This window comes from Euprymna scolopes, chromosome 40 (assembly GCF_053919585.1).
Source record: "Euprymna scolopes isolate OS-2025 chromosome 40, ASM5391958v1, whole genome shotgun sequence".
Lineage (NCBI taxonomy): Eukaryota > Metazoa > Mollusca > Cephalopoda > Sepiida > Sepiolidae > Euprymna > Euprymna scolopes.
In genome coordinates, this window is record NC_136521.1 from 25,590,602 (window position 1) to 25,611,786 (window position 21,185).

Below are 21,185 nucleotides of genomic sequence, written 5' to 3' on the forward strand. Positions count from 1 at the left end.
CCCTATATGCAAAGTAGATAGTTGATTAGTTATTTTAATCATCTGACAAGATTTTAGTGATGCTAAACTTAATATAAGGAGCTGATTAATAATCACAGTAAAAATGTAGGAATGGTTCAGCAAAATCAACTCTAAGTTAACAAAATAGTGATCCAGTAGTTGAATTGAATAAAATATAGGCTGTCATCTCCTTCTTTAAGAATATACCAGCCTAGAAAGAACTTCTTCACTCTTAGCCCATGAAAGACAGACAATGTCATGTAGTACCATTTAGGTATATCTATAACATTTTTACCAAATATTACATTTAAATACATATATCTATAGAAACAGGATGCATGGAAATTTCACAGTCCTTTCTATATCAATCTTTATATTTTACTGTTAATATTCCTTTTGAAATAATAGTCTGTCCAAGAAAAAAAAAAGAAAAAAATTATTTTTTCTTACAAATAATTGTTATTATCAGCTAAATATTCTTTAAATAAAATTTGTTTCTTTTTACATTTGTTCATTTAAAATTGTAGCAATTAAATGTTTTTAAAACAATAAAGATTCTGTATTGTTTAACCATAAAAATAATCGTTGGCTAAATATTCTTTAAATCAATAGAACAAATGTCACTTTTCAAAAATATTTATTTAAAATTGTTATTTTTACCGAAGGGCAGCATAATTTTGGAATAATTCATTTTAAAATTTTATAAAATTGGTAAAGTTGAAATTTTTTCATTAGTCTCATTAGATAAATCACCAATCATAATCTTTGCTGATTGAATGATCTCATTATTATTAAATATGCATGTGAATGATCTCATTATTATTAAATATGCATGTGAATGATCTCATTATTATTAAATATGCATGTGAATGATCTCATTATTATTAAATATGCATGTGAATGATCTCATTATTATTAAATATGCATGTGAATGATCTCATTGTTATTAAATATGCATGTGAATGATCTCATTATTATTAAATATGCATGTGAATGATCTCATTATTATTAAATATGCATGTGAATGATCTCATTATTATTAAATATGCATGTGAATGATCTCATTATTATTAAATATGCATGTGAATGATCTCATTATTATTAAATATGCATGTGAATGATCTCATTATTATTAAATATGCATGTGAATGATCTCATTATTATTAAATATGCATGTGAATGATCTCATTATTATTAAATATGCATGTGAATGATCTCATTATTATTAAATATGCATGTGAATGATCTCATTATTATTAAATATGCATGTGAATGATCTCATTATTATTAAATATGCATGTGAATGATCTCATTATTATTAAATATGCATGTGAATGATCTCATTGTTATTAAATATGCATGTGAATGATCTCATTATTATTAAATATGCATGTGAATGATCTCATTGTTATTAAATATGCATGTGAATGATCTCATTATTATTAAATATGCATGTGAATGATCTCATTATTATTAAATATGCATGTGAATGATCTCATTATTATTAAATATGCATGTGAATGATCTCATTATTATTAAATATGCATGTGAATGATCTCATTGTTATTAAATATGCATGTGAATGATCTCATTATTATTAAATATGCATGTGAATGATCTCATTATTATTAAATATGCATGTGAATGATCTCATTATTATTAAATATGCATGTGAATGATCTCATTATTATTAAATATGCATGTGAAAGGTGATAACGTATAAACATTAATTGGCTTAGCATATTATTATATGTTTCTCTTTTCAGGTGCTCTTTCTATAGCCACATCCATATTTTGCTATGTGAAATTTATTTTTTGTCTGTCTTATAAATATTCTATTTAGTTGTTTCTTTCACCTTTTCATGCAAAATGTGGAAAACAATGTAAACATTGTTTTCCACATTTTGCCTAATTTTTCTCTTCAAGTTGCATCATTCACGCAATGTTCAGTAGTTACCAGTTCTCTTTATCCTTCCCTTTTCACTGGTCAGCATCATTCTTCAGGTGCAGCATCAAAATAAAAAAACATGATTTAATCGAGACACCTACTTAATAGAAGATGCAAAGACACATGTGACAAAGATTAGCATTAGAGGACTTACGATCAAATATATCATATCCAGGCTGTTGCAGATACTGGGCCTCAAACATGTTTGAGTGGCCCTGAAATACTGGAAGTATTGAGATGCACTAGTGATGTGCTTATATCAACTACACATAGGATACATGGAACCATGGATGGAGGATGAGAATCATTTTTACACACATTATAGTTGGCCTTAAAGAAACCAGACAAGCTGTTTATCAGAGAACACGTTGGGATTTTACTTATCCGAGTCAGCACTGAAAAACTTGGAGTTAATCCCTCGTGACTTCCCACATCAGATATCGAAAGCTGACGTATCAATCTCAAATAACAGCATAATAATAGCATCATGTGGATGTCCCCAAAGAAAAATGGTTCGGAACGAAAAACCTAGAAGAATCTTGCTTATTGGAAATAATATGGAATGCTTGGAATAATGGTTACAGGAGCACTTCAAATCAATTGCATTCAATACCTGCCGCCATCAACCATTAAAAGTGATGTCAGGGAGACCATTAGATATAGCGTCCGTGCCGGGAGTGAAACCATCAGCTGTGCACACACCCATTCCTGTCCCCCATTGTTTTCCGCAAAAAAGGTGAAAAAGGTGTAGTGTTCAAGAATATTGGTTGCACCAAAGAAGGATGGATCACCAAGAAGGACGGTGGACCTACAAAAATTGAATGCCACAACAATGAGGGAAACCTATCACACTGTCCCCATTTAATTAAGTGCCTGTTCTAACCACGCAAACTAAGAAATGGGTTTTAGATGTATAGAATCAGATATCACAGTTTACTGCTCTCTCCAATGGCCCATGACACAACCACATTCATAATAGAGTGAGGCCGTCATCAATACCTTAAAGCACCTCAAGGTTTCCACGCCTCTGAAGACTGGAATACTTGCCGGTTTGATAACTTTACGGTAGACATGCCCTGAAGGACTCATTGCATTGATGACACTCTTCTCTGGGATAAAACTATGGAGTCTGCTTTCTGGCACACAGCAGCAGAAATGGAATCGTCTTAATCCTGATCAGTTTCAATTTGCAGGCGATGAAGTCAAATTTGCTGGCTTTTTAATAACTGCTGATGGTATAAAGCCAACTGAAAAAAATGACTGAAGCCATTCTCAACCTCCCGACACCGACAAACATCACTGGTGTCAGATCGTGGTTTGAACTGGTTAACCAGGTATCATATGCCGATATCATGTCCCCCTTTCAAGAAATGTTGTGCACAAAGGACTGCAAATTCCATTGGAATGCTACTCTAAATAAGTTTTTCGAAAAGTAAAAAAAAATTGTTTTCGGAAAATCGAGGAGGGTATAGGGGGTCAAAATATTCAAGATGAATAAGCCAACTTGCCTCTCAATGGACTGGTTGGCAGAAACACTGCTAATTCCCAATGGAATTAGGACCTAACTGTAGTAAGGACCACTGGAAATGATTTTGACCAGATCTCGTTTTCTTGCTACTCCCCCATAAAGAGAGAAGCTTGGAATCTTGTGGGGTGTTCGTTTTGGGGTGCCCAGATTTATTGGTCACAGTGGACCATGAACCACTGGTAAAAATATTGTCAGATCAGATCCAGAAAAACATAAAGAACCGTCACTTGTTTTCTTTCAAAGAAAAGTTGTTAATGTACAGGTTTTAGATTAAGCACGTTCCTGGAAAACTTGACACCACACCAAACTGCACCTCTCAATACCCAGGACTGTCAAGACATAGCAGATTAAAGACCACCGATACTATTCAGGAGATAGAGGAGGCCATACAAGCATCAAGTCACATATGCACATAATCCCAAATTTCAAACTATAACCTGGGATAGAATCGTGGCAACTGCAGCCACTGACAAGAAATGCCAAATGTTAGCGATATATATATATATATATATATATTATAAGAATTACAGTTAAGTTTACCAAAATGATCCGAGATGGCAAAACAAAAGTAAATTATAAATATTAAAGAATTAATATTTATAAAGTAATTGCAACCAGATGTAAAAGCTCGATAAAGCCAAATAGGAGATAGAGCTTATAATAAGAACAAGTAGTTAATAAAACATGTTAAAAACACTTTGGAAAAGAGTTAAAAACATATTTAATTTTAAAAAGGAAACACTAAATAAATGGATAGTCCTTAATCCAGAGTTTCAAAGAAATACTTTCCTTCTCATCAGAGGGTAGGATTTAGCAAAATGCGGGATCGGATTTTGCTTGCAAAAGTATTAAATGAAACTACAAGTAAGTAATAGATCTTACTTGATAACAAAAAGTGAAGCAGAAAGAATAGGGTGAATAAAAAAGTGGATTTCACGTGAATGGATAGTCTGGTGAAGGGTAAAATTTCCAATGACGGTAAAATCCAAAGATGCAGAATCCAAGAAAGTTAGTTAAATTTCCATTCACACAAGTAAAATCCAAGGGAACCGTGTAATTGGAAGATAATCCAAAGTAATCCAAAAGGCAGAAATCCATGGAATAATTCACAAATAGGTACAAGGAAGTGGGAAAGAATTCCAATATATTATTTGAAGAAAGATAAAATGTGTGTAAAAAAGAAATGGATCAAATATACAGCTTGGCTGCCGAGGCAAGATTGAATTCAGGAAAATGGGTGAAGAAGAAAGAAAAAGAATGCAGGAAAAAAAAATAAAAATTTGAATTGTAATTGGAATAATTTTAAAATAGAAGAACCAGTGTCAAAATGACCCAGACAAGATAACATTAAAGGCGCCAAAAAATGTTAAGCAAAAAAGAGGTCAACTGAAATTTACAAGTTATTATTTGAGAATTGAATTATCAGCAGGAGTTTTTGAAGGATAACCAAATGAAATAAGAAGAAATATAAAATTCACCCTATTCCCTCTGCTTCACTTTTTGTTATCAAGTAAGATCTATTACTTACTTGTAGTTTCATTTAATACTTTTGCAAGCAAAATCCGATCCCGCATTTTGCTAAATCCTACCCTCTGATAAGAAGGAAAGTATTTCTTCGAAACTCCGCGGATTAAGGACTATCCATTTATTCAGTGTTTCTTTTATATATATATATATATATATATATATATATATATATATATATGAGACGGATTCTCAAAATCACAACATTAACTGCCACTGAAAGTCCGGCAATACTGGTCAATGGCAGTCCAACTATATTGTTTGGGAGGGGTATCCCTAAAAGGAGATAAAACTGTGATACCAAAGCAGAGCTGAAGTACTAGAGGCACTGCACTCCACCCATATAGGGGTGAATGGGATGTTGGCTAATGCTAGACAAAGATTATTTTGACCTGGTCTAGATGCTAGTATTTGACAAACAAGGACACAATGTTAAAAATGTAATTCGATCGCCCTGTCCCAAAACATGGTGCACCAGAGGAGATCATCCAATGGAGGGAGGCTGGGGTGTAAAGAGCATATATCATCCGCATATTATCCCCAAAGTAATGGCAGAGCCGAACTGCCTGTAAAAACAGCCAAAAGAATGCTCATTGACTGCACTGATGGCTACAGCCACCTACACCACGATCGGGCAGCAGATGATGATGACACATAGGAACACGCTCCACCAGGAGCTTGGATAATCACCAGCCGAGATGTTATATGGTCGAACAATAAGGGACCACCTCCCTATACGTCGCGAGAAGCATCGGATTCATGATCGTTCGACAGAAACCAAAGAATTGAGACAAAGGGCGATGGCAAAAATGCATGTGCTAAGCAAAAAAACAGTACAACACCTGTCCACTCCAACAGCTTCAGGTCAGCGAATCCATTCAGGTGCAGAATTAGGAGGAACTATATTCACAATGATGGACAAAAACAGGAAGAGTTGTTGATAAACAATACCGGATACGGTTGGATGGAAGCGGCAGGATCACACAATGATCTTTTATAGTTTCTGTATATAGCCTTAAAATCAGTACATACACTACATAATTTTCTATACTAAAATTAATTTCTGAGGACACAGTTCCAAAATAAACTATTTTTATTCAAGCATTTTTTTTGTAACAGGCATTCATTCTTATCTCTACAGCTACACTCATTACTGTTATTACTATTTTGTGTATCATTAATCATTATGATTTAATATCTGCCTATTATGATTTAATTATTTTCTCTTGATTATTTGTACAATTATTACTAAGTTTAACAGCATTTTTATGGAATATTTTATGTAGAGAGTTATTTACAGAGAATTGCATAAAGATAAAAAAACATATGTCCAATTATGGATTTAACTAGCAGATTGAATGGAGGAGTATACCAAATAATTTTCTGATGTTTATTTTTCCTTCTATTATTTCTGTTGTTATACTAAATTTTAATGTTAACATAACCACTGTTTGTTAAGCTTTATTATATGTATAACTATTGTTATTGAAAATTTCTTCAGTAAATGAATTATTACTAATTCTATGGCTAATTGATATTAAGATATCTTTATCTTTAGAATGGTCATGATTCAATTTGAGATTAATATATATTGGGCCATAATTTTCTTACATATATAGTTTACATATACTCTAAGGTTGAATGCAACAACTAAGAAATTAGTAATTTTTTTAAAGTTCTGAGGTTTTCATAGTTTTGTGTATAAATTTTTAAATTCTTTCAACTTTGAATTTAATAGTATTTCTAATTATAGCCAGTTCATCATCTCTATATAGTTTTCCCAAATGTTAATAACACCTAATGTATGATAATTATTCTCTTTTTATATTTTTCAGAATTCAAGAACTCCATTTAAGTCTGATTGGTTTTGAAAAGGTAGATTTACCTTCAGAGTTTTCTTATAAAGAATTATTGCGACTTCATTTCAATAATAATCAAATCATAAACTGGGATGAATTGTGTCGACTTGGTTACTGTTTTCCTAATCTTGAAAAACTTGTCATGTCTGATACAGCCATCACCTCCTTACCTGACCAGTTGCAATGTGCATCTGCTTTTCCTGAACTTGTTGCTTTTTCCATTAGCAACAATTCTTTAACAGAATGGGAAGAAATAGAAAAATTATGTTTTTTCCCAAAACTGAAACAAGTGAGACTTACTGGTTCAAAAATATTAAAGGTAAGATTTCCTTTTTATTGTGAAAATTCCATCTGGTTACTGTCATAGCTAAACTAGCAGAAGTACCCGGATTTGTGTTGGGGCAATAAAACAAAAAAAGTAAACAACCAAATTTTGAAAAAATAATATATTCAGTGGTAAAAATGTGCGATTATTATTTTCCATGAATGAAAAGAGAAATGACAATTCTGTTTTTATGACATGAAAAAAATGCAAAATTTGGCAACAATTCTTACATGAATCAATCCAATAGAAAAATTAGAATCCCATTAACAGACAATTTTCATCCAAGAATTTAAATAATTTGTCATAAAGACTACATGCATATTTGTTATAGCCAGAGCTGGTTTCTAGAGTTTAGAGTTTTAGTTTCGTGATAACAGACTTTTTAATTAATTTAAAACCCAGATTAAAACATCTGCAAGAACCTACTAATTCAAAATTTGCCATTTTCATAAGATTTTGTGTCATATTAATTAATTTGAATAAATAATGCTATAAACAGGTGATTTTTATTATAGAGACAATAGTGTTCCCAGTTTTGCAAGATCAGTACGATATATATGCACGAAACACTATCCAGCAAACAAATTATCATTTAGGATGATTTGAACAATTGATTATTAAAGATCTTGAATTAAGAAAAACACTACATTTTTAAGCATTGTTGAGCTTAGTCAGTACTAAAATGAGTTAAGCACTTTAAAATACCAAGTGCTATATGTGCTCTCCTCTTATGTTGGCATTGCTTCCAGTTGTCCTGGACTTCTTGCCACTAGAATCAGACAGTGCTGATTCAGGAGAGGATGTGGATAGTGATTGCGCAACCTATGCTTTGTGCCAGACCAGTACAGGTGTGAAACAAAAAATAAAACAATATGCGACTGACCTTTAACACAGAGTCTAGAAGTTCAGGTAAATAAGACACAAGATCCCCATATTTCACGATTCATATGAGAACGAATGGATGCATCAACTTGTAGAGACTGCTTTAATGTTCTAGTGCATCTGCGCGGCTATCATTATTATGACATCTCATGTCTAAATCTTGAAGAAAACAAAACACTTTCCTCTCATATGGAAGCAAGTAAATAGGAACTTATTTAAATACATTTTTAATTCTAAAGAAAATGAATTTATTCTCTATTTAAAAAAAGAAAAAGGTTTTTAATGTAGGATATTTCAAATTTAAAAATCATGACAGACCAATTAAAATTATATTTCAAATTTAAACTAACACGAACAGAGCTTCCTACAGATATGCATGGACACAACTTAAAATATTAATTGTAAAATAATTTTTCTAGAAAAGTTTGTCTTTTCACACGAATATTTTATTTTATATGATGTTTTTTATTGAATAGGATTATGCGCCTAAAGAATGTACAGCCATATTGATTGCAATGTTGCCAAATATAGACGTCCTGAATGGCCGTGAAGTTACAGACAAAGAACGAGAAGATGCTGAACGATTCTTTTTACGTTATTATAAAGGTGCTGAAAAGAAACCTGCAAGGTATTGTCATCATTAATTGCAATCTAACAAAAAATCATGTTTTACTGGTAAATCTTGTTTTTAAATGCTTTAAATGAGGATTGATGATTTGGATTAATTAGATGATTCGTCTTGATTGTTAGTTTTGAAACATTTTAGCGAGTGTGACCTTCGACTTTCTTCAAGTGCATCTTTTTAGAATGTGAGAATCTTTATCTCAAATTCGAAACTTATACATAATTCAGGGTTTAGTTAAAAATTCTGTATAGCTTCCCAAGTTCAACTTTGTAGCCTGAATAAGTCAAATGATAGAAATATTTGTTTTGTTTGCAATCAATGTCACAAAATAACTGATTAAATTAGTAATGCTCGTCAAGCATAAAAACGCTTTGGATATTTCAAGATTTCAAGATTAGTTCTATTAAAATCGTCATATTTTAAAAACCAAAGCACTAAGTTCTCAAAATACAACCATTTTGTTTGGAAATGATTATCCTTTAACATTTATTAAAATAAAAATCTATGTGATATATTTGAAGAGTTTTAGGAAAGTAATGATAAAAATGTTAACACTATGAAATGGCCAGGTTACGACATTTTTTTTTACCCTCAGTGTTTAAAACCTCAGTTCCATTCCTCTGAGGAATTTTGTCATGAAATTTGAAAATCTATCAGTAAAAAACATAGACCTCACTTATTGTTGGGGTATGAAATAAACTAGTCCATTTGTTATTTTTGTTGTTTTAAAAATAAAACTTCAACATGGCGTGTTTCAAACATTTTTCTAAATATTTTATGTACTCCAACTAAAAAACTAAAACCAAGTAAAAGGAGTTTTTTATTATTTTTTTGTGTTAAAAATGGTAATTTTATGTTGGTATCGGCAGCTTTTAATAATGCTTCTCTTAAAGTAACCTGTTTTAAAAAAAAATAAACAATGTAAATAGCAGCTGTTTAGTTTAAAGCAACGAGTTTTGTGAATTATATTTATTTTGAAAAACAAAACTTTTTTTTGTTTAAAATTAATACGGTTTTTGTGATTCATTTGGAAAATTTCCTTCAATTGGTTTTCAAATATGCTTTTGTACTAATTGTAGTAAGAAATGACAATTAAAAAAAAACTTAATAAGATTCTATTCTTTTAGGTAATTAAGTGTAAATACCATAAAAAAAACTTAGAAAACAGAAAAAATAACAAAAATAATTTAGGATTTAGAGTGAAGGTGGATCATTTTCATATATAAATTTAATGTATAATGATCCCTCATTTTGCAGTCATTCTTGCCTTTTAGAGCAGTTAGTACTCCTAATTCTTCTGATATTTTTTCAAATTGAAAAGCTTGTATATATATATATATATATATATATATATATATATATATATATATATATATATATATATATTATGCTACCACTAAACCTAGGTTCAAATGACAAGCCCACCTTCTAAAAGTGCCTCCCTTGAGCCTGTCATACCATTAACCTTAATTCTGAGTGATAAGTCCCAATCCATTAACCCTAAATCAAAATGGCACCTACTTCAAAATAAAAAGCCTTCCATAACTATTACTAACCCTAAGTCTGAGTGGCAAGCTCTTTTGTACAAACAATTAAAAACACACATAATTGTCTAAAAAAGAGACCTCGCACACCCTAAAAAATACGTACAGAATTTGTCTTGCATAGAAAAGTAAATTAACTGCTCTAAAACGTTAGAATGACCAGGAAATTTTGGATTAGTTTACATTAAATTTAAATGTGAAACTAATCCCTCACTCTAAAATAATTGTTTTTTTTTTCTTCCTGCCAAGTTTTTAGGGTGTTCATGTTTAATTGCCCCTAACCCTACCACTAACCTTAAGTCTTAGTGGCAAGCTTCCTCCTTCTACAAAGAAACTCTTAAAACCATGCATAATTGTCTATAAAAAAAACTTACAAGATTTCCTCATAGAAAAAAAACAAAACTAGTTAGCTGCCCTAAAATGTTATTGTGACCCTAAAATCTAAGATTATTTTAAATTTTTATATTAAATTTATACTTTTGTTTGTTTTTTTTATTTCTGCCAAGTTTTTCAGTGTGTTCATATGTAATTGCCTTAAAAAAAAAAGAAAAAGAATTACATATTTTGGAGAGGCAGGTGGTGGACGATTTAGCAGGTGTTAATTTACAATAATACCAAGGAAATTTTGTAATATATTTATTTCTAACAATCCTAGTAATAGATTTCAGTTTCTTGTACATAAATACATTACAATTCAACTTTCAGTTCTCTAATTTCTTTTTTTTTTAATGTATATACATGGAATTTTTATGCTATTGCACCAGATTACTTGAAAACTATTAATTTCTGGAGATTTTCAGTGGCATATTCGAACTCTTTGCACAAAAGTACATTTATATGACAAATTTCATTGCTTAATCTTGTGTTTTAACAAATACATAATATTTTTACTGAAGAAGTTTTAACAAAGACATAATATTTTTACTGAAGAAGTAATGTAAAAATGTGACATGGTCTTAAAAACGGAAACATGCAAGGCACAAAAATAGTCATAACTTCCTTAGTTTTAGTCAGATTTAAAATATTTAAAAAGATTTTTTCTTAGACCATCATACTCTTTCTATGTATGCCATTATTGAGATATTTTAAGCAATTTCAATTTTTTCATGTGTATTGCTAATTAAATCTTTATAAAAATTTTATTAGATAAGGAAATTCACATAAATTTGAATGCATTAACATTTCTTGATGAAACAGTTTTTTTACACTTGTTGATGAGTAATACTTCATCTCATGCGCCACAGATTATTCAAAACTGGATTTTTATGGCTACATCCTGCCCATGCTGCATGTCAAATTGGCTGACCTTCTTGAACGCACTACCTCATATGCAATAATAGCAAACCAAATTGCAATAATTATGGAAGACAATACTATGGCAGCACCAGTCACGGTTTCTGGCTTACAAGTATCAAATGAGAAGCTGAATGGCATTTGCTGCTTTCAAATGAATATGTCAACTGTTTCACTGACTTCCTCACATACAAGATGGGATAGCCAATGATAGAAAACATGTTGATCAGGATAAAATTAATCTGTCTCAGATGTTTGAAATTGCCAAAGTTTTCTATTGCTTATATCGTAAGAAACTTAGAAGAACGGATTGGATCTTCGTGACATGTCTAACATGGATTTAACATGTTTATATTATATTTTTTAAAACAGTTTTGATCCATAGTGTTTCTCTTAATATTATCACGATTATTATTATAAAAAATAGCAAAATTTTTATTTGTGATAAAACAAAATAATTTGTTTAAAATATGGAGTGACCCCCCCCCCAATTTTTTTTTTTTTTTTTTTTTTTACATTTTCACCCCAAACAAGGCAAATTTCCACTTTGGTGTAGGGGGCTACTATCAGGGGCAACAACTACTGGGGTACTATGTAGGGATTTGGGCAGCAAGATGTCGGTTCACGTTACACTTGAACTTCTGCATGTCAGTACTGTTGGGGAAGCAGGGACCTGGAACGGAATTCCAGAGTCTAGCGGTTCTGGGGAAGAAACTATTGGAATAAAAAGATCTTTTACATCTAGGGATCTCTACAGTGTGGGGGTGGGATGTAGCAGCCTGTCGGGTTTGTCGAGGGTGCTCACGTCGTGGGAGCACAAGTGATTGCAGTTCGTCAGAGCATTCACCACTAAAATACTTGTAGAAAAGGCAGAGAGATGCAACATTTCGTCGATGGAACAGAGGCTGAAGCTTAGATGCCAGTTCAGGTTTGCGACTCTCTTTTGAACCTTGTCAAGGAGCGAGAGACTAGTAGCAGATGCACCAGCCCAGATGTGACAGCAATACTCCATACATGGACGAATGGTGGCTTTATAGAGGTACAGGATACTTTCGAGTGTTAGTAGTTTTCTAGCATGGTAGAGAGAGCCCACCTTTCTTGCAGCGGCCCTGGCAATGCCTTCAATGTAATTGTTCCAACTCATGTTTCCTGTGAACGTTAGGCCAAGGAGTTTCAAAGATGTACTCTCAGATAAAGAGTCGTTGGCCATTGCTATAGGTGGCAGAGAGGGTTTCTTGTAATTATTGAATGAAACTAGTTTAGTCTTGGCAGTATTGAACGTGACCAACCACTTTTGTCCCCATTCCACCACAGATTGGAGGTCTTCCTCTAGTGTTTCTGCCATTTCTTTAGATATGTGTTCATTCGTCTTCCTGTCGTCCTAACCTAATTAACTTGGTATTTTCAAGTAATATTACTTGTAATGTCAGAATGAATAATAGATTTTGGAAACTTTTGAAAAATAAAGTATATTTTGAGAGGTCATCTACTTTCAAATAAATAAAAGATAGCAAAAGATTAGTGAGGGGGTTGTCAAAAAAAAAAAGAGAAGATGCGAAAAAGTCTGTCAATTACATCCAGACTCTTAGTATTACGTGGATTAGTCACCACCAAAAGTTACAACTGCTGCTACTGTCAAACAAACATTTCATTAGCTATCCAAAAGTTGTGATTGTAAACGTTTCTGACAACCAAGTGAGCCTTGTCTTCTTATACAAATGATTTGTTATGTTAACCAATGAATGACATAAAAGCCTTTTTATTATTCAGTTTGTTTAGCAATTAGACTGCCACTCTGTGATAAGCTTGCTTTACACTGCAATAATTGGTGTTTGTTGAAAGCAATATACATTGAAGATTCTCTTTATTGAAGGCAGTCTTTCATTGATTGTTTGTTGAAAAAAGGTGTTTGCTTAAGATTTTTAAACTTTAGTCCATTTGCTCATCAAAATATAAGTTAATCAAAGGCTGGTTAACCTTTGGCTTCCTTGTAAATCCCATTTGCCATCTCATAGGAATCAAAAATTCTCAGAAAACTTAGTTTTTTGCATGCATATTAAATATCATTCAGCATCATGGTTTAATGTGAACTTTTATCCTTTCACCATTTTAAAAATGGATTGAGGAATTTCCGACAACTTTTTATATCCAAACCGCAGTCAGCTTAGGTTGAAATGAGAAATTAATTCAACCAATAATTGATTGCAAGTTATCATTAAAAACGAATTGCATGCTTTTTTTATGTTTTGTCACATGATTAAGAACATAATTTTTGTTCAGAAAGTGATTGTTCCATTGTTTTAACACGTGGATAAAATGGTTATACTGAAATATTTGCTGAAGGCATCTTCAGGACAATTTCTGGCAAGGTTTTGCTTTCCTCCCACATGGTCACCCATTTAGTGTAGTGTGTCGACATCATTAACAAGAATTGGCACATGTCATTAATGTGATGATGTCGTACATGAAAGTTAGAATTTTACATTTTAATCAAGAAATTACTGTCTTGTAACATGTTAAATTTTGTAAAATTTTATTTTTTTTATTTCCCTTTTTATTTTAGATTATAATTTTTTTTATTGGCAAAAATAATTGTTGAAAAGTTTCCATGTTTTTTTTTGTTTTTTTTTTACAGATATAATGAATTGCAACACTTACATGGAGATTTGAAGCCTTTGCTTGATTTGAATCTTGGTGATGATGGCCTGAAGGTCATCGTAGTATGTTTAGATAAGACAGAAGAAATGACTCTTGATGGGAAAAACACTGTTAAGGAATTAAAAGGATTACTTAAAGGATTTGTTGGCCTTCCACCTTCGAAATTCCGTCTTCTTCACATTACCAAAAGTCCAGAGCAAACTGTTCTTGCAATTATGGATGCTTCCAATAGATCTCTCCATAGTTTCCGCATCCAAGAAAATGATGAAATCCATGTGCAGCTCAAATGACATTGTTAACTGGAGCTTAAATGTCTTTTCATTGACAATTTACTTTGCCTTTGACGTATATTTTTTGGAAGAGAAATTAAAGATTTTTCTTTAATATTTTTTATTTTTAAGTGAAAAAAAAATCCAATTAATGTAAAAACAATAAATTTAAAATGGAATAATTCACATTGTTTACATTTCATGGAATATTGGAGAATATTGTGGAATTTTGTGATATTGCAGCTTCACAAATATAAATCTAGTGACCAAAGTGAAAAATGGAAGCAATTACGAGTTTAAAATAAAAATTTAAAAATGCATTTTCTATATTAGATTTCTCTTAGTCTATTTATCTATCTCAATTTTTCTGGAAAATGACTGGGCCAATATGGCTGAAATTTTGTATGGACCTTTGTTATGATAAGGTGAAATGAACTAAGTGTTATGGTATCCGTTCGATGCACAGTTAATACAGATTAATAGGGATTAGTTACAACAATACCAAATATACTCTAGAAGTTTAGCATAAAGCATTTGTTCTAAGTTAACAAGCTTTAACTTTTACTTGATTTTAATGAGCTAAAACGTTTACTATTTTAGTATTTCTTTTTACAACTTGATATATTCTGCCTATTAGCTTCCTCTAAATTATGTATAAATTATACACAATGCTTCAAGCAAACTACATCACGGTCTTCTAATTATTATTTTGTGTTGAATATCAAAACTGAAAACGAAAACTTTTAGACATCAGATAAATAATAAAATCTTTCTTTGCATTGGGACAAGTCCATGATTTCAAATAGGTAATAACAAGTGAATGGTTGTACTAACCAAAGAACAATGGTATTTAACAATGCTATTAATGGTATTAAACAGATAATTAAATCATTTGGTTGAAATCTATTGCATCAGCAACGATTACTGTTTGCAAGCGAAGATAAGTTCACTTACTGATGTTTGTAAATATATGGATGACTATACATGTAATAATCTTGCTTTATTTCTTTTAAAAATAAACTGCTTAACTAATATAATTAAGACTTTAATAATTAGATATGCTGCAAATATTTATAATTAGTAAAATTAATCACTTATATTTTTAGTGGACTGACAATGTTTTTGTGAACAAATTATTTTCAACTTTTTTGTGATTAATTTGCAGCCTATTTACAATTAACTATGTAAAAAATGTCCAACTTAAAGACATGTTTTAATCCTGGTAAGATATGTAATTTAATATATATTATAATTTAATAAAACAAAAACAAATTACCAATTATGCAAACTTTAAATTTAAAGGATGAAAATGGTCACATTTAGATAAGACGTTCCAATTGTACTGGTAGCTAAAAAGAACGAGTCTAGCATGGCCTCAAAGCTATATTTTTTTTTCTTTTGCAAAATTTTATTCCATCCTTATATATTTTGTATATTTTGAAAACTTTTTGTAAAGTTTTTTAATGCAATTATTTATTTTTTATAAGTTAAAATAAAATTCATTAAAAGATTTTTTTCTAAATTCAGTTTGGAAATAAAATTTAATATTTAAAAACTAAAACATGAGACAAGCCCTTCTACTGTCATTATCTAATAATAAGTTTTAATGAGTGTGTGTATCTCAATTTTGATGACAAATCAGTATTTTTTGTGTTTAAGGACAAAACAGTTAAAATAGCAAAAAGTAAAAAAAAAAAGCATTTATTTTTAGGTTGTTGAAAATACTGTTTCTTGTTAAGACCACAAAAGTATTCATTATTTTTTATGAAATTGGAATTTTTTCTATTTTATATTTTTTATCAGAATTTTCATAAGTGAATTAAACTATAAAAAGATTGTCTTATTTTTATTGTTTAGAAAATTTTTTTTTTTAAGTTTTACAACAAAATTACTGAAGAATTGAATTAAATATTAATTACTATTTGTTGTAGTCAGCAGAAATAAAGCATTTCAGACCCAACAATGTATTTGTACTCGCAATAAAAATGTTTACATAAAAAATATGTTGTGCATTTGATTTTTAAAACAAATATGTGTCCAATTTTAATTTGCCAAAAATGTAAACAAATTTTTAAATATTTGATATTTAATACATTTAATAAAATAAAAAGCCACAAAAATACAAAAATATTTTAAATATAAATTCTAGTGTTCGAAAACTACAAACTGTGACAGTTATTAAGCATTAAAAAACTTTTCTCTGTTCTGATATCACGTTTTAAACTCTATACTTAAATGCAATGTCATCTGAATATTTATCTTATTGGATGTTACAAAAGATTCAGTGTTGCCTGTTCTTGTGATATAGTCTATAAATCAATTCAGCATATTTGTCATCCATCAAAAGTTAACTGCTGCTTTTAATATATTTTTACTCAAATGACAAGAAAAATATATCAAACCATTTCGGTTATTTTTACATACAACTAAATCTAATGATATAAAGTTGTATAAATATTCCAAAGTCTAAAAATCAATTTATACAAGAGTTTTAAATTTTTGTTCTTTAATTCTCAATTGATTTTATATTTTATTTCTGAATAAATCATTTTCAATAAAATGTTTGTTGCATAATTTTTGTAACAATATTTTTTGTGTCAGACAAGAAATGATAAAGAAAAATGAGATGCGTTATCGGGAGAGATAAAAAAGGCGGAATTTTTTTTTTTTTTGATTGGTTTCACTTTTGTTCAGTTTTTGTAATATGTGACACAAGACGTTATATGAAGAAGAAAAATAAATTTGTTTTAATTTTTATGAACATTGTTCTCTGCATCCTTTTATTTTGTGCCTTGCTGTTTGCTTGTCTGTTTTTTTCTCCTTTGTGTTTCGTTTAGTACATTTCACAATTAGAATCAGAAAACGTCATCAAGTTCTAAAATCAAAACAAATTAATTATCAGAACTTTTTTTGAGTCAGTTCAATTTAAAAAAACATTTAAAGCAGACAATTCATAGTACAATGAATAAAGGACTGATTGTCAAAACTTTAATGAAAGTTTTATAAAAAAAAAAAAATATTAAAAGAAATCCAAAGAGGTTTTTTTTCTTCACTGATCTCCATGTTTATAAAAGAGTTTTAGATTGAATTAAAATGTTTTTTGGAATTAATAAAATGAAATAACTTTTTCAAAACATATTAGAAACTTTTGAAAGTGTAACTCTTTCTGTTGGCTTATTGTTCTCATCAACATCTTATCAGATGTGCCCTTCAGACTTCATTGAGCGTATTCTTTATTTATATAAACACCCCCACCCCCCGCCATCCAAATAGTATGCATTGTTGATTACTAGCAGTATTGGAGTTGTAATTTCCATAGATTACAAAAAAGCTACAAAATTTTCTTCATATTGTAATTTGAAATGTCTAAGATTATTTTGGGATAAAATCAGAGTAAAATTAACATGCTCTGAGTGAGGTTCAAGCTCATAAGCTGCCTCTATAACAAACTAACCAACCTATGATGTCAGGTAAAAAATTACGATACTATTTGTTACTAGCAGGGCCCGTTAACTGGCGTTGCCTGGTTGAAGCATTCCCCCTCCTCGTAAAAAATTAAACTACAATTGTTGTTGGTGGCCAATCCCCAACGTCCTAATGGTAAAAACGGGTTTCGGAATAGACACCCCAACTTTCTCATGTTAAGAATGTTGTATACAATAGACATGACCAACCTCGCTATGGTAAGAATGGCTTTCAGAATAGACACTCCATTTTATGAGGGGGGGGACTGTCCAAGTATTTGCCCCAACTTTAACCTTGATATATGTTGTCAGCATACCCACCCACAAAGACTATAAACCAAAAGAAAAATTGGGGTGGGTGGCAGTGTCGTGTGAAGAGAAGTACACTTTTTAATCGTGCATGCGTAAAACAATGAATAATGTATGTCACTATATCTCAAAAACTACTTGTCTCTGCCAAAGTTAAAATAGATTGTCTTATTCAGCATAGTCTAAAATCTTTAGAAGTCATCAATTTAAAGGAAATAGTGTAATTGGTGGTAAACTAAAAAAAAGTACCTAAAAAAAAAAAAAGTTAATGTCTGAGCAGTGTGGAAAAGACGTCCTGAAAAGAGAACGAAACAAAAAACAACCATAGTAAAAAAAAAAAAAAAAAAAAAGGTAATGTCCGTGCAATATATAACAAATAAGTATATCTGTAGGCAATGTAATAAAGGGGAAATGTGTACTTTAGTGACGGAAATTATGACAGACAAAGGAAGTAAAAAAAAAAAAAAAAAAAAAAGAAACTGGTGTAAATGTAGTTAAATACAAACTGAATAAAAAGTAATGAAAATGATAATTTATCTGCATGTAATTCAGGCTTAGAGTGTGAAAATGTGTTTCATATAAAAAGAAATAGTTTTTATGATTTCGAAAGTAAAACAATTTTTTTTTTTGTCTAATAACCCCAATCTAGACTCAGTGCCAGTTTGATGTAGGGGGCTAATACAACTCTTTTTTTATTAAGAGATTCAGCAGATGTTTATGTAATTGCCTATAAATCCCACAATTTAAATTTTTTTCTGTTTTCACGTTAATCTTATTGATAACAACCGTAACTTTCAGATAAGAAAAAAGTAAAATTGTAAAAATAAAATTTTTTCATGACTTAGCGTTGGGGATCAGTTTTCAATTCTACTTAATTGAACACTTTGTGAACATCAATTCTGAATTTTTGAGATGAGATGTGAATGCTTGTATTATGTTGATTAATCGGGCTATTATTCTCATCTTAGGTGTTATTAGCACAATGTTTTGGTCGATGCAACCTGCGACCTTCTTAGGGTGTTGAAAACATGCTTCTTTTCTTCTTTTCTCTACTAAAGAAGAGGCTTGGCTCTGCATTCCAAGACTTCGAACCATGGGTTTGAGGATGGGTCTGTAGATCATAAAGGTTCAATCTTCATGGGTTACTAAGATAGTTTTTTAAAAGCTTTCCTATGACTCAATTTTTCAGGATATCTATACTAATTGTTAATATTAGTGAAAAAAATGTTTTCTGAAACAGAGGATCGATACCAACGTGTCTTTTTGTTTTTTTAAAACACAATGTAAGGGGGCAACTCCAAGGAGGAAAAAAAAGAGTTGTTTTTTTTGTGAAGTTACCTCCCTTAGGCTGGGCATATATTTTGTTTCTTCTTTTTTTTGCGATTTTGTGATTAGGAGCATCCAAATGCAATTTAGTTCTATGCTGGAATGTGATTAGGAGCATCCAAATGCAATTTAGTTCTATGCTGGAATGTGATTAGGAGCATCCAAATGCAATTTAGTTCTATGCTGGAATGTGATTAGGAGCATCCAAATGCAATTTAGTTCTATGCTGGAATGTGATTAGGAGCATCCAAATGCAATTTAGTTCTATGCTGGAATGTGATTAGGAGCATCCAAATGCAATTTAGTTCTATGCTGGAATGTGATTAGGAGCATCCAAATGCAATTTAGTTCTATGCTGGAATGTGATTAGGAGCATCCAAATGCAGTTTAGTTCTATGCTGGAATGTGATTAGGAGCATCCAAATGCAGTTTAGTTCTATGCTGGAATGTGATTAGGAGCATCCAAATGCAGTTTAGTTCTATGCTGGAATGTGATTAGGAGCATCCAAATGCAGTTTAGTTCTATGCTGGAATGTGATTAGGAGCATCCAAATGCAGTTTAGTTCTATGCTGGAATGTGATTAGGAGCATCCAAATGCAGTTTAGTTCTATGCTGGAATGTGATTAGGAGCATCCAAATGCAATTTAGTTCTATGCTGGAATGTGATTAGGAGCATCCAAATGCAATTTAGTTCTATGCTGGAATGTGATTAGGAGCATCCAAATGCAATTTAGTTCTATGCTGGAATGTGATTAGGAGCATCCAAATGCAATTTAGTTCTATGCTGGAATGTGATTAGGAGCATCCAAATGCAATTTAGTTCTATGCTGGAATGTGATTAGGAGCATCCAAATGCAATTTAGTTCTATGCTGGAATGTGATTAGGAGCATCCAAATGCAATTTAGTTCTATGCTGGAATGTGATTAGGAGCATCCAAATGCAATTTAGTTCTATGCTGGAATGTGATTAGGAGCATCCAAATGCAATTTAGTTCTATGCTGGAATGTGATTAGGAGCATCCAAATGCAATTTAGTTCTATGCTGGAATGTGATTAGGAGCATCCAAATGCAATTTAGTTCTATGCTGGAATGTGATTAGGAGCATCCAAATGCAATTTAGTTCTATGCTGGAATGTGATTAGGAGCATCCAAATGCAATTTAGTTCTATGCTGGAATGTGATTAGGAGCATCCAAATGCAATTTAGTTCTATGCTGGAATGTGATTAGGAGCATCCAAATGCAATTTAGTTCTATGCTGGAATGTGATTAGGAGCATCCAAATGCAATTTAGTTCTATGCTGGAATGTGATTAGGAGCATCCAAATGCAATTTAGTTCTATGCTGGAATGTGATTAGGAGCATCCAAATGCAATTTAGTTCTATGCTGGAATGTGATTAGGAGCATCCAAATGCAATTTAGTTCTATGCTGGAATGTGATTAGGAGCATCCAAATGCAATTTAGTTCTATGCTGGAATGTGATTAGGAGCATCCAAATGCAATTTAGTTCTATGCTGGAATGTGATTAGGAGCATCCAAATGCAATTTAGTTCTATGCTGGAATGTGATTAGGAGCATCCAAATGCAATTTAGTTCTATGCTGGAATGTGATTAGGAGCATCCAAATGC

The 21,185-nt window shown here is 31.2% G+C and overlaps 1 protein-coding gene across 3 annotated transcripts in view; it reads left to right on the forward strand.

Annotated features, from left to right (window-relative positions):
* Nucleotides 1–17,216, forward strand: part of LOC145265436 (tubulin-specific chaperone cofactor E-like protein) — a 156,595-nt gene extending 139,379 nt beyond the window's left edge. For all 3 annotated transcript variants that reach the window (XM_080121274.1, XM_080121275.1, XM_080121276.1), the window contains 3 exons: nucleotides 6,836–7,178; nucleotides 8,543–8,694; nucleotides 14,164–17,216. In XM_080121274.1, coding sequence (XP_079977400.1) covers nucleotides 6,836–7,178; nucleotides 8,543–8,694; nucleotides 14,164–14,476 — 808 coding nt within the window. In that variant the 3' untranslated portion in view covers nucleotides 14,477–17,216. The remainder of the gene's footprint in view (nucleotides 1–6,835; nucleotides 7,179–8,542; nucleotides 8,695–14,163) is intronic.
* The last annotated feature ends 3,969 nt before the right edge of the window (nucleotides 17,217–21,185 follow it).